Raw genomic sequence first — 13,882 nt, 5'->3', positions numbered from 1 at the left:
AGCCTGACCTCTGCTCCATGTCCTTGTTAGGCCAATGATTGACTGATGAGTGACATCTATCTATTTGTCTAACTGACATTGCTAAAAAGACACAAAACGTATCACACTGGTGAGTTTGTATGCACTGCTTGACAGTGTCGCATCATGGGCCTGTACAAAGCAGTGTTCTTGCTAGGCACCCTTTTCTCTGCAGGTAAGATACAGCTGGCATAATTTTACGCATTTTAAGTTGAAGTGAACTGAAGGACTCAAACACAGTGTTTATACTTGCAAATTGAACATTTATTCACAAATGAGTCCTATCTGTTCACTCAAGTTTTGTTTTAGGTTCCTGTGTCTAGTTCTTTAATCTAATCATTTTGTAAGATTATCTTCTGCCAACCTTATAACTGAGGCAGTTAGTTTAATAAAATGGTATGTATTATTCTTCTTACTGGGTAATTACTCTCGTAGATTGGCCTACTGTACAGGGCTAGCTTTACTGCTGTAGTGTAAGTAGGCTACAGTGGAAGAATTAGTAACTACAATACTTTTTTTGCACCGTACTTAAGAGAATAAGTATACAGTAATAGGAACAATGTGGTGTTAAAACACTGTTCATCACACAACAATTTATTTATTCTATGTCTTTCTCTTACTTGTAAATTGTTTTGAAAATTGTCTGTGGTGTATGTCCACTCCACAAATGACTAATCTGTCAATATAACTTCATGTTGCAACCTCCATTCTATAGTGGTCTTTAACAGCAGCTTAGCCCTGAAACCATTGCGTTTTAGCTTTGCATCACAGAGCAATTGTAAGCAAATTCAGTCTTACTCATTGTTTCTTATCTGTTTGTCCATTTAGTCAGTGCGGGTGTCCTGGATGAATATGCAAAAACAGAGGGCGCCCGGATTATATCTATCGTAAAGAGGGAGTACTCAGTAGGCACAGTTTTAGAATGTGCCATCAAGTGTAACATTGAAACATATTTCACCTGCAGGTAACATAAGGCTTATGGCCATTTCATGAACAGTGATAATGATTTACACATGATTTACATAGTCATATTTCATTCTGAATGTTTCTTGGCAGGTCCTTTATATACATTGAAAAGGATCAAGAATGTTTGACAATACCAGCAAACACCAAAACAGAGGAAGTTCTGAGAAGAGCCAGCACAGCTCTCTACGAAAAGAAAGGCAAGTCCTAAAGTTTTTCAGATTTTCTCGATAAGTAGCTAGGCCTGAAAGGGCTTCCTATAATCATTAATACATAATGGATTACAAATATTTGAATACAAATGTAGGACTGTTAGTTTCATGTGATTGTATTAGTCCTCATTATTTTCAGTTAATATTTAGCTAACCTCTGTGGAGTTTCCACTAAGAGGTTTGGACTGTGTCAGTAAACAAACAGAAGAGGTGATGCAGATTATCTAAACAACCCAGTCCAATCAGTCCTTCAGTGGGAGGTACATACGGTATATCAAATTCCATACTGACCATATCTGACAACATCTCAGATAGTAAAGGCCTGATGATGCTTTTTAATTACCCAAGAGGGGTGTTTAGTACACTTCTGAATTTGCCTAATAAAATCTCAAAGATTACTAACCAAGCCACCCACCTTCTACTGTTGATACATGCTATTCTATGTCTTTATAGTGTACTTGATGGAGTGTGTGAATGGAATCGGTATGGACTACAGAGGGACGAAGTCCAAAACAAAATCAGGGAAGACTTGCCAGAGATGGGCATCAAAATACCCACATAACCCCAAGTATGCTCACCCACACCTACAATATTTATCATATTCCTATAAAGTATTTTATTTATATATGATTTACTACCAGCAACTTGAGGTTAGATTTCTTTGCAGCAGAAGTAAATTCACATTATCCTTGTGAATCTTTCCCACAGCATAACTCCGTTAACACACCCCAAAGCCGACCTAGAGTCCAACTTCTGTAGAAACCCAGATGGCGACAGCAAAGGCCCCTGGTGCTACACCAGAGACCCTGAGACCAGGTGGGAGACCTGCAACGTCCAGGACTGCAGCGGTACGCTTAATATCTTGTTATGTCCCCACTGCCAATAAGCTCATAAAACAGCTGATGTCATGTTGGTACAAAAGTTAAAATCTCAAAAGCAGATTACACTCTTAGAAAAAGAAAAGCGCTATCTAGAACCAAAAAGGGTTCTTTGGCTGTCCCCATAGGAGAACCCTTTGAAGAAGCCCTTTTTTTGTTTCCAGGTAGATCACTTTTGGGTTCCATGTAGAACCCTTTCCACAGAGGGTTATACATGGAACCCAAAAGATTCCTACCTGGAACCAAAAAGGGTTCTCCTATGGAGACAATTCAGTGGAACCCTTTTTTCTAAGAGTGTATATATATCTTTAAACAAATAGTTGACCAGCTTTTTTTGTCACTTCTTCTCATCATAACATCACTTTGTTAATACAGTAGGTGTAATTTGGAATTGTTTTACTTCTAAAGTGCTGTTGTTTGACCCACAGAGGAATGTATGCACTGCAGTGGTGAGGACTACAGGGGAAAGATCTCTACCACTGAGAATGGCTACACTTGCCAGAGATGGGACGCCCAGAAACCTCACAACCACGGCTACAGTCCCAGCGCGTAAGAGCCTTTACTGTCTCTCTCTCTATGTAATATCAGATAAATATTACAGGTTATATGTTTACCATGTGCTCTGTCATCTGCCCCTCTTTACCTCTTTCTGTGTCCCTTTCTCTGTGTCTCCCTCCCTCCCTCCCTCCCTCCCTCCCTCCCTCCCTCTAGTCTTCCTGAGAAGTACCTGGAGGAGAACTACTGTAGGAACCCGGATGGGGACCCCAAACCCTGGTGCTTCACCACCAGCCTCTCCAAACGCTGGGACTTCTGCTCTATCCCTCGCTGCAGTGAGCTTTCACCCTATCTCCTCTATCTCTCCCCTGTCCCCTTTGCCCACCTTGACCCTACCATGACCCTACTAGCGACTGTCATCCCATTCATGTCTTTTAGTCTTTTCTCTTATTTGCCTCCAATCTAGGGCCCTACCCCGCATTTTCATCATCCCACCTCAAGAGGCCGATATAGCACCTTCTTACACCACGTGTAAATAAAATTGTCATTTAAATTTTTTTTATTTAACCTTTATTTATACAGGACCTGGTCCAACAGCAGCAGGGGGAACAAAGTTTCAGACAACACAACATTGAACAAAGCTATACACACACATACAGTACAACAATTACATATTACGTAAAGAATATGTGCGTACCATAATAATTTAACTTAATTATCCAATTAGTCCAAAATAAATTCCCAACCATTTATTTTAGGCAAAATTCACTATTTCATTTGACCATGCTTGTTCACATATTGGTCGTTTGTGTCAGTGAATTTGTCCGTTATTATGGAGATGCTTTTTTATTTCTTGATTTCAAACGCGGTCTATTGCACATTTTAGTTTGTAGTAAAGTAGCCTAATGTTGCAGGTTTTGAAGAATACACTGAGTATACAAAACATTAAGGACACCTGCTCTTTCCATGGCATTGACTGACCAGGTGAATCCAGGTGAAAGCTATGATCCCTTATTGATGTCACTTGTTAAATCCACTTTAATCAGTGTAGATGAAGGGCATGAGACAGGTTAAAGAAGGACTTTTAAGCCTTGAGACAATTGAGACATGGATTGTGCATATATGCCATTCAGAGGTTGAATTGGATATTTAAGTACCTTTGAACGGGTTATGGTAGTAGGTGCTAGGCGCACTGGTTTGTGTCAAGAACTACAACGCTGCTGGGTTTTTCACACTCAACAGTTCACGTGTGTATCAAGAATGGTCCACCACCCAAAGGACATCCAGCCAACTTGACACAACTGTGGGAAGCATTGTAGTCAACACGGGCCAGCATCCTTGTGGAATGCTTTCGACACCTTGCAGAGTCCATGCCCCGACGAACTGAGGCTGTTCTGAGGGCAAAAGGGGGTGCAACTCAATATTAGGAAGGTGTTCCTAGTGTTTGGTATACTCAGTGTATATTATTGTCATCTGCAGCGTGTCCCTGCAGGATATTCTGATCTTTCCATTTACTATTCTTTTATATAGACTGTATTTCCATGTATGGTTTCATTGACTCTCCCCTTTAACTGCCCCTAATTGACCAATTTCTATCTACAACTTCCAAGTCTGCTGGAGAAGATCAGCTTGAGCAAAGTGAGGTGTAGAACGACTGATCTACAAATAGTATTCCCTTGCCAAATAATAGGTTTTGTGTGATCAAGATTTGCAAAGCTACGCCTTTCCTGGCTCAGGCGATACCCCCGCCCTAACACACGAGCTCAACCAGATATTGATTGATTGTTTGAAGACAGCTTGTGTCAATTACAGAATATTTCCTTGGATTTTCTACCTGCAGCGACACTTGCAGGATAATGCTGGAAATGCTGGTAAAACCACAGTGCCTCATTTATGGACCAAAAAGCAGGACCCTACCCATGACCCCTGCTTTTTCACATAAAAATAAACAATCTGATTCAAACATGAGTTCACTAACTCCCAGTGAGTTCTCCTCACTCTACATTCTCTCTCCCTCTCCCCTAGCTTCTGAGCCTCCCACGGTGGTGGAGGAGATCACCTGTAGCACAGGCGACGGCGGTGCCTACAGGGGATCCGTTGCTGTGACAACATCTGGGAAAACCTGTCAGGTCTGGGCAGCTCAGACGCCCCAAAAGCACAACAGAACTCCAGACAACTACCCATGCAAGTAAGATCCACCCACGAGATTGGGCAACTTGTTTTTACTCAAGCAAGAACAGAGCATTGCGTTTATCAGTGTTTTAATGTCTTATAGATACAGACTGACTGTGATCGAACCTATATGAGTGGTTGTTTGTGTTCCTGTCAGAGGCCTGGACCTGAACTACTGCAGGAACCCAGACAATGAGAGGATGCCCTGGTGCTACACTACAGACCCAGAGACACGCTGGGAGTACTGCAAGGTGCCTAGCTGTGGAGACGTTCCTGGACCAGGTCACTTTACACTTATGATGATGATGATGTCAACACATTGGATTTATATAGAGCTTTCCCAAGTGCTAAAACTGCTTTACATTAACTACATAATGAAACTCATATCATCCACTACCAATCCATACATCCTACATTTTCACCAAAATTCATATTTCATATGTGGTTAACATGGTTCATATGCTTTTTGATCTTCAGATGACGCAGCTCCCGCTCCAGCTGAGGAAGACTGCTATGTGGGCAGCGGGAGTGAATATCGTGGCATGGTGACAGAGACCATCAGTGGGAAGAAATGCCAGTCCTGGAGCTCGATGACACCTCACAGTCACAAGAAGACACCTCAGGACTTCCCAAAAGCGTGAGGCCTAGAGAATAGATAAAATCTCTAATGTCTATCTAGATCATCTATAGCTCTATTTATGTGTTCTACTATCTGGTAATTTAAAGTAGGGATGGGGGGGGGGGGGGGGGGGGTCGATATAGTAGAGTATCGCAATATTATTTTTTACGATATTAAATCAATTATATGACTCCAAGTATCAAGTGTATATACAGTATATATATTTTTTGGGTGGCAACTGCAGGCAGATACATACAAATGGTATCCACGCGTTCATCTGACTCTGGGGAAGTAGATAAAGAGCCTCACTGCCAAAATCCCAAAGTATCCCTTTAACTTACCTAGCGGTAGTCGGCTGTACCTGCGCAAAACCTCAGTTATTTCTCCTTCTCTAGATTGTTCTCCATCTTCTTTTTAAAAGGTGAGCCAACATGTTTTCAGCACTTTTATTTCCATGACTGATTAAAACTTGTTTTCAAATGGCTCTCTCTTGTCTCTGCAGCAGACATGGTGAGCAATATGTTTGGTACATCGAATCGCAATACATATAGAATCGTGAGAATCGCGAGAATTGTATTACATATCGTATCGGCACCTAAGTATGATGATAATATCGTATCGTGAGATCCCTGGCATTTAAAGCCAAAATAAAGTAATATGTCATATTCAGTGTCTGAGGACATTAGATGACATGTCTTTTACATATGTTTCACAGCGATTTGAGAAGAAACCTGTGTAGGAACCCTGATGGCGACCGTGCTCCATGGTGCTACACCACTGACCCCTCTGTTCGTTGGGAGTTCTGCGCTGTGGATAAATGCCCAATGGCTCCCAAGCCTACTTCTAAGCCTGACAAACCTGACCAGCCCAATCCAACCTCTCAGACACCCTCAGCCGGTCATCCTTTTTAATCCTTTAATCCTTTCATTCATTCATTCATCTTACATTATCAATGTTGAGGGGAACAATTTATTATATTATATACTGATATTGTTTTCTGTTGACGTTCAGATTGCAAGGTGGGCAATGGGGAGACATACAGGGGTCCTACTTCCATGACCATGTTGGGTGTCACATGTCAGAGGTGGAGCTCCCAGAGCCCCCATCAGCACGCCAGCTTCAACCCTGAATCCCACCCTGACAAAGGCCTGGAGTCCAACGTAAGTCCATGGAATTTTCTTACTAGATGTACTGTATTGAAAGGCCCAGTTCAGTCAAAAACATGATTTTCCTGTGTTTTATATATATTTCCACACTATGAGGTTGGAATAATTCTGTGAAATTGTGAAAATGATGATAATGCCCTTTTAGTGTAAGAGCTGTGTGAAAAGACCTCCTGAAAATTCAGCCTGTTTTGGTGTGATGGAGTTTTGGCAATAAATTAGTTAATAGACCAATAAGAGAGAGTTCCAAACCTCTCAGCCAATATAAGCTAGTTCTCAGTTAACCCCTCCCCACTCAGACAACTCCCAGACAGTCCTAGCAAAATTGACAATTTTATTTGAAAACAATCAAAGTAAGGTACTTAATTGTTACCCAGAAATTATTTGATATTGAGATAAGAACAGCTGCATTGGACATTTAAATAATAACATTTGAATCAGACAATATTGTGAAAGTACTGCATATGATAGAGGAGACATTTGGGAAGATGTACTTTATTAATTCAGCGTCCCTTTTCACTGTTAGAATTGCAGAAACCCTGACAATGACGTGAATGGACCATGGTGCTACACCACAGACAAAAGCAAAAAATGGGACTACTGCCAAATCCCAGATTGCGGTATGTGGCCTACATTGAGATGCAGTTTCTGTTAATCATTACACATATGGCTGTGCTGAAACAAACTTGTTATATCCAGATTAATGTGGTTACTGTCTACATTGTGTTATGCACCAATAAAACTGTATTTTTGCTCTCCAGCTGGCTTGAAATGTGGGCAGCCGGTTACAAAACCCAAGAGGTGTTTTGGTCGCATCGTTGGAGGCTGTGTGTCCAAACCCCACTCATGGCCCTGGCAGATCAGCCTGAGGACCAAGTATGGAGGATAGCATCCCATTCCCTTTCATGAATTGTATTAATATATTGATATTTCCATACAGAAAGATAAAACAATATATCTCTTGGAGAACTCACTTCTTCACTCTTCTGTCTGTCCTCCTGCAGCACTGGCATCCATTTCTGTGGGGGAACTCTGATCGCCCCTCAGTGGGTCCTCACCGCTGCCCACTGCCTGGAGAGGTGAGAGAGCAGCCCTCATCAGTGCCTGTATCAACTCAGTTGTCTTGAAGTTTATTTAAGCAATAAGGACCGAGGGGGTGTGGTATATGGCCAATATACCACGGCTAAGGGCTGTTCTTAGCACAACGCAATGCGGAGTGCCTGGATACAGCCCTTAGCCGTGGTATATTGGCCATATACCACAAACCCCCGAGGTGCCTTACTGCTATTATAAACTGGTTACCAACATAATTAGAGCAGTAAAAATAAAAGTTTGGTAATACCCGTGGTATACGGTCTGATAAACCACGGCTTTCAGCCAATCAGCATTCAGGACTCGAACCACCCAGTTTATAATACTCAATAAATGTATACCAACCAGAAGAGCAGCTGTACATATACTGTGTAGGAGTGATAGCCTCTTACACAACAGAAGAGCAGCAGTACTGTTTAGTCATGTTCACTGTGAGGCCCTAATTATGGATTCAATAAAAGTACATCTTTCTACATTTGTGCGTATTAGATCAAAGAGGCCATCTGCCTACAAGGTGTTCTTGGGAACCCACACAGAGAGAGCAAATGAAGTGTCCAAGCAGGAGCGTAACCTGCAGAAACTGATCCTGGGACCTGACAGGACAGACATTGCACTACTGAAGCTAGAGACGTGAGTGAGGCCATTCCATGACAAAATAAAAACTCAATCGAATTTGTCATATTTGTCTTGCTGTTTGGAAGTCAGAGGCTGTAAAAATACTTGTGTAATTGGTTGCAGCCCTGCACTCATAAATGACAAGGTTTTACCAGCATGCTTACCTGAGAAGGATTACGTGGTACCACCTGGAACAGAGTGCTATGTGACAGGATGGGGAGAGACACAAGGTACAAGAGTCATGCATGTTTTTTTCCTTCCTGATTGCACTCATAACATCAGACAGAATTAAGTAATTCTTCTGTAATTCTTCTGTCCAGGACTCCATTACTTTATTGATGCAAATGTACAATTATTTTCTATATTTTCTGTCATGAAACATTGATCTTTGTGTTTGTAGGAACTGGTGGAGATGGGCTCCTCAAGGAGACTGGCTTCCCTGTAATAGAAAATAAAGTGTGTAATCGTCCTGCCTACCTGAACAACAGAGTTAAGGACCATGAGATGTGTGCTGGGAACATTGAAGGGGGAACAGACAGCTGTCAGGTATACATGCTCAGCAACAACTAGTAGTCATTCAATTTCAGTAAGGACTGTGTGGTTGGTTGTAAACTGCAGTTTCCACAGTGATTTTAAACGTAACTGCTTTGGAGTGATGATGATAATGGTGGTGATGATGTTTTTGACCTCTTCCAGGGTGACAGTGGCGGCCCTCTGGTGTGTCATGCCATGAACAGCTTTGTCCTCCAGGGCGTGACATCCTGGGGTCTGGGCTGTGCCAACGCCTTGAAGCCAGGGGTGTATGCCAGAATATCAAAGTTTACGGATTGGATTGACAATCAGATGAAGATTAATTCTTAACCCCCTACTCTCCATAATCTGGAGAAATTTGTCATTTGAGCCACAAATCTAGTTTTGTTAAGACTTGAAAGTACAAATTAAATACCTGTAGTAAGTGATTTCTTCAGAAATTGCAAGGTTCATTATTTTTGTTAAGAAAAAATAAATAATTCAATTGTTAAACAATGCAATTATGTTCTAGCCTGGTAGACATCAATTGTGTTCAGTGACATGTTAAAAAACAATATAAAAAAGCTGACATTGTGTAGCAGCTTGTGTGCAATTGGGATCTTGGATGGGAAAGCTCTTTATTAAGTTCTGTCAGGTCAGTCAAAAATAAAAGTATATAACATTAACACGACTGGGGTATATTAACATTTGGGATAACTAGAGACAGTTGAAATTTCAGAATGAGAAAATCTTCTCAAAACACATGAGGACATTGTGCGCCGCCCCTGACCCATGGGGCGGTGCACAATTGGCCCAGCGTCGTCCAGGGTAGGGGAGGGAATGGCCGGCGGGGATGTAGCTCAGTTGGTAGAGCATGGCGTTTACAACGCCAGGGTTGTGGGTTCGATTCCCACTGGGGGTATGAACAATTAAAATGTATGTATGTATAGTGATACATATAAATACCAATATCACAAAACAATTAGAGGATTCACATCAGACAGTTATTGGAAACAACAAATGCAACAAACATATTGTACGATATAGGCTATGCTACATAGATTCATAAATACAGTATATGAGTTCAGTATTAGGTCAATTTGTGGAGAAAATAAGCAAGATCAATCAGATGATTAGTGGGCAACAGATTTGTCAGCTGTTGACTCTTTAGGTGGTTTTCTTTGTTTCTGATCATCAATGGAATATGTACAATTAATTCATATTCCCCATATAACAAGCTACAATGCAACTTAGTTTAGTTTGAACAGTGTTGAAGAAATCTCACCTGTTTGGGAACTCAACGTCATCGATGGTCTCAGGAAGTGGCACACCTCTGGCCTCAGGCAGCAGCAAGACTAAACCTCCAGGTACGAACGCTATCGCCCCTGGGTGGTACGTACAACACAACATATGAACACATTGAGTGTGACCCAGCAATGGACTCGGGTGTATAAGCATCTTATAACATGTTAATTCGTGTTTTAATCATGTTCCCGAAGATGATTAGTGGCAGCTCCAGCCTGTGGTGAGTGTGGTGAAAGGAGTCAGGCGCAGGAGGGTAATCACCGAATACAGAGTTTATTCCTTCGTTGACACACAAATGCGCTCCAATAGCGATCAACGAAACAGGCACAGGGGAAACAAACATCCCTGTTAATTACACTGTAACGGAATCCAATAATACATAGGCACAGGGGGAAAATCTAGCTCCACCGAGCTACATTACTCTCACAATTAACAATCACCCACAAGGACAAGGGGGCAGAGGGAACACTTATACACAGACTAATTAGGGGATAGGAACCAGGTGTGTGTGATTGACAAGACGAGACAATTGTGATGATGATTGGGGCGGCAGTGGTTAGTAAGCCAGTGACGACGAACGCCGAAGCCTGCCCGAACAAGGAGGGGAGGCAGCCTCGGCCAAAGTCGTGACAGTACAGTACCCCCCCCCCCCCCCCCCCCCCCGACGCGCAGCTCCAGCACCGCGCCGACCCCAGCCTCGGGGACGGCCAGGAGGACGCGGAGCAGGGCGAGCCGGATGGCGACGGTGGAAATCCCACAACAGGGAGGGATCGAGGATATCCCTCACCGGGACCCAGCACCGTTCCTCCGGACTGTACCCCTCCACGAGGTACTGAAGGCCCCCCACCCGATGCCTCTCAAATCCAGGATGGAGCGGACAGAGTACGCCGGGGCCCCCTCGATGTCCAGAGGAGGTGGAGGAACCCCACAAACGGGCTCAGCTTCTGGCAGGGCAGGCGGAGGGGCAGATTCCGGGTCGAGAGCCAGACCCGATCCCCCGGTACGAAGACCGGGGCCTCACTGCGGTGACGGTCAGCGTTGGCCTTCTGACGATGCACGGCGCGCTGGAGGTGAACATGGCCCACGTCTCCTCCGAGCGCCGAAACCAGTCAGCGACCGCAGGTGCCTCGGTCTGGCTCTGGTGCCACGGTGCCAGAACCGGTTTGAAACCTAAAACACATTGAAATGGTGTTAGGTTAGTAGAGGAGTGGCGGAGAGAGTTCTGGGCATATTCTGCCCATGGCAAGAACACGACCACTCCCCCGGCTGGTCCTGGCAGTAGGACCGCAGGAACCTACCCACATCCTGATTTACTCGTTCCACCTGCCCATTTGACTCGGGGTGGAACCCGGAGGTCAGGCTGACTGTGACCCCCAGACGTTTCATGAACGCCTTCCAAACCTTGGACGTGAACTGGGGACCTCGGTCGGACACTATATCCTCTGGCACCCCGTAGTGCCGGAAGACGTGAGTGAACAGGGCCTCCGCAGTCTGCAGGGCCGTGGGGAGACCGGGCAGAGGAAGGAGGCGGCAGTACATGGAGAAGCAGTCCACAACGACCAGGATGGTGGTGTTACCTTGGGAGAGGGGAAGATCAATCAGAAAATCAATGCTAAGGTGAGACCATGGTCATTTAGCTTACCCGCTGGGAGGTGCCTAGGTGCCTTACTCTGAGCGCACACCCTCACATCCTTAGACAAGGTAGGCCACCAGTACTTTCCGCTCAAGCAGCGCACTGTACGACCAATACCTGGGTGTCCAGAGGAGGGTGACGTATGTGCCCAGAAGATCAGACGATCACGAATAAGAGCAGGCACGTACCGCAGCCCAGCTGGACACTGCGGTGGAGATGGATCGGTGCGTAATGCCCGCTCTATATCCGCGTCCATCGCCCATACTACCGGCGACAATGCAGGAGGCCGGGAGTACGGGGGTGTTGTCTCTGGGCCTCTCCTCTGTGTCATACAGCCGGGACAGTGCGTCTGCCTTCACGTTCTTCGTACCCAGAATGTATGATAGTGTAAAATCAAACCGCTGCCCGGATGTACTCCAGGTTACGGTGGTCCGTCCAGACGAGGAATGGGTGTTTCGCTCCTTCGAGCCAATGCCTCCACATGGCCAACGTCGTAGTTCTGCTCCGCCGGGCTGAGCTTCTTCGAGAAGAAGGCACAGGGGCGGAGCTTGTGTGGTGTGCCCGAGCGTTGGCACAGGGCAGCGCCTATCCCTACCTCGGACGCATCCATCTCCACTACAAACGGTAGTGATGGATCGGGGTGGACCAGTACAGGAGCTGAGGTGAACAGACCCCGCAGTCTCCTGAAGGCCAGATCCGCCTCAGCAGACCAGCGGAGCCGGGATGGCCCACCCTTCAACAGGGATGTGATGGGAGCTGCAACCTTGCCAAAGCGCCAGATAAACCTTCGGTAGGAGTTGGCAAAGCCAAGGAATCGCTGCACCTCCTTAACCGTGGTTGGAGTCGGCCAATTACGCACGGCTGAAATGCGATCTCCCTCCATCTCCACACCTGAGGTGGTAATGCGGTATCCGAGGAAGGAGACGGACTGCTGTAAAAATGTACACTTCTCTGCCTTGGCATAAAGGTCATTTTCCAACAGTCTGGCCAGCACTTTGCGAACCAGGGACACATGCTCGGCGCGAGAAGCAGAATACACCAGGATGTCATCGATGTAGACCACTACACCGTGACCAAGCATGTCCCGAAACACCTCGTTCACAAAGGACTGGGAGATGGATGGAGCATTCATCAAACCGTAGGGGATCACCAGGTATTCATAATGCCCCGTGGTTGTGCTGAAGGCCGTCTTCCACTCATCCCCCTCCTGAACACGCACCAGGTTGTACGCACTCCTGAGATCTAGCTTTGTGAAGAAGCGCGCCCCATGCATTGACTCGATCACTGTAGGAATGAGGGGGAGAGGATAACTAAATCTAATTGTCTCCTTGTTCAGTGATCGATAATCAATGCACGGGCGCAGACCGCCGTCTTTCTTCTTCACAAAGAAGAAACTTGAGGAGGCGGGTGAAGTGGAGGGACGTATGTACCCCTGGCCCAGGGACTCGGAGACGTATGTTCCCATGGCCTCCATTTCAGCCTGCGACGAGGGTACACATGACTCCTGGGAGGTACAGCGTCTACCCGAAGGTCTATCGTGCAATCCCCCGCCCGATGAGTTGGTAATTTAGTAGCACAAATTGAGGTATTCGGGGGGGATGCGCACGGTGGAGGTACCGTCTGGACTTTCCACCGTGGTTGCACCAACGGAAACATCTAGACACCTACCCTGACATTCACGCGACCACCCCGTGAGAGCCCTCTGCGGCCATGAGAAGGTGGGGTTGTGGAGTGCTAGCCAAGGGATACCTAATACAACAGGGAAAGCAGGAGATTCAATAATCGAAAAAATAACCTGCTCACAATGAGTCTCATGGGTGATCATGGTGACCGGTATAGTGACTTCCGTAACAAACCCGGACTCTAATGGTCGACTATCAAGTGCTCTGATGGGGAGTGGAATGGAGAGGGGAACCAATGAAATGCCTTGACGGCGTACGAATGCCCTGTCCATAAAGTTCCCAGCTGCGCCGGAATCGTCTAGTGCCTTACACTGGGGAACTACCATGTGATCGGGAAAGTGGATAGGTAGGGTACAGTGCGCAACAGAGGGCTCTGAACAAGTGTGGGTGTTCGATACCTGGGGTGATGCGTGAGTGCCCTGCCTGCCGCCTCCCGGCCCAAAAGAACGTTGACTACGACGCGTGGTGTACTGTCCCTTCGTGCCACCAGAGTGGCACTGTCGCTGTCCTCCTCTGCTCTCTCGG

The 13,882-nt window shown here is 45.5% G+C and overlaps 1 protein-coding gene across 1 annotated transcript; it reads left to right on the top strand.

Moving 5' to 3' along the window:
- The first annotated feature begins 84 nt into the window (after nt 1-84).
- On the top strand, nt 85-9,423 carry plg (plasminogen). The gene is made up of 19 exons (XM_084148650.1): nt 85-193; nt 847-982; nt 1,075-1,181; nt 1,647-1,761; nt 1,902-2,041; nt 2,500-2,620; nt 2,783-2,901; nt 4,592-4,754; nt 4,896-5,020; nt 5,216-5,375; nt 6,073-6,254; nt 6,369-6,517; nt 7,047-7,140; nt 7,282-7,396; nt 7,525-7,599; nt 8,102-8,242; nt 8,351-8,457; nt 8,628-8,773; nt 8,924-9,423. Exons 1-19 carry the CDS (start codon nt 145-147, stop codon nt 9,086-9,088), a joined length of 2,409 nt encoding a protein of 802 aa, XP_084004776.1. The 5' UTR covers nt 85-144; the 3' UTR covers nt 9,089-9,423.
- Nucleotides 9,424-13,882: the final 4,459 nt, after the last annotated feature.

Source organism: Coregonus lavaretus, assembly GCF_964263955.1.
Source record: "Coregonus lavaretus genome assembly, chromosome: 31".
NCBI classification, from domain to species: domain Eukaryota; kingdom Metazoa; phylum Chordata; class Actinopteri; order Salmoniformes; family Salmonidae; genus Coregonus; species Coregonus lavaretus.
This window is presented reverse-complemented; position numbering and strand designations above follow the sequence as displayed.

What these genes read in the sequence shown, in the direction of transcription:
- plg (XM_084148650.1), top strand. Translation starts at nt 145, where the DNA reads ATGGGCCTGTACAAAGCAGTGTTCTTGCTAGGCACCCTTTTCTCTGCA. An exon ending in CCTCAGGACTTCCCAAAAGC is followed by an intron (nt 5,376 to 6,072) that starts GTGAGGCCTAGA and finishes TATGTTTCACAG; the next exon opens with CGATTTGAGAAGAAACCTGT. An exon ending in AGGATGGGGAGAGACACAAG is followed by an intron (nt 8,458 to 8,627) that starts GTACAAGAGTCA and finishes TTGTGTTTGTAG; the next exon opens with GAACTGGTGGAGATGGGCTC.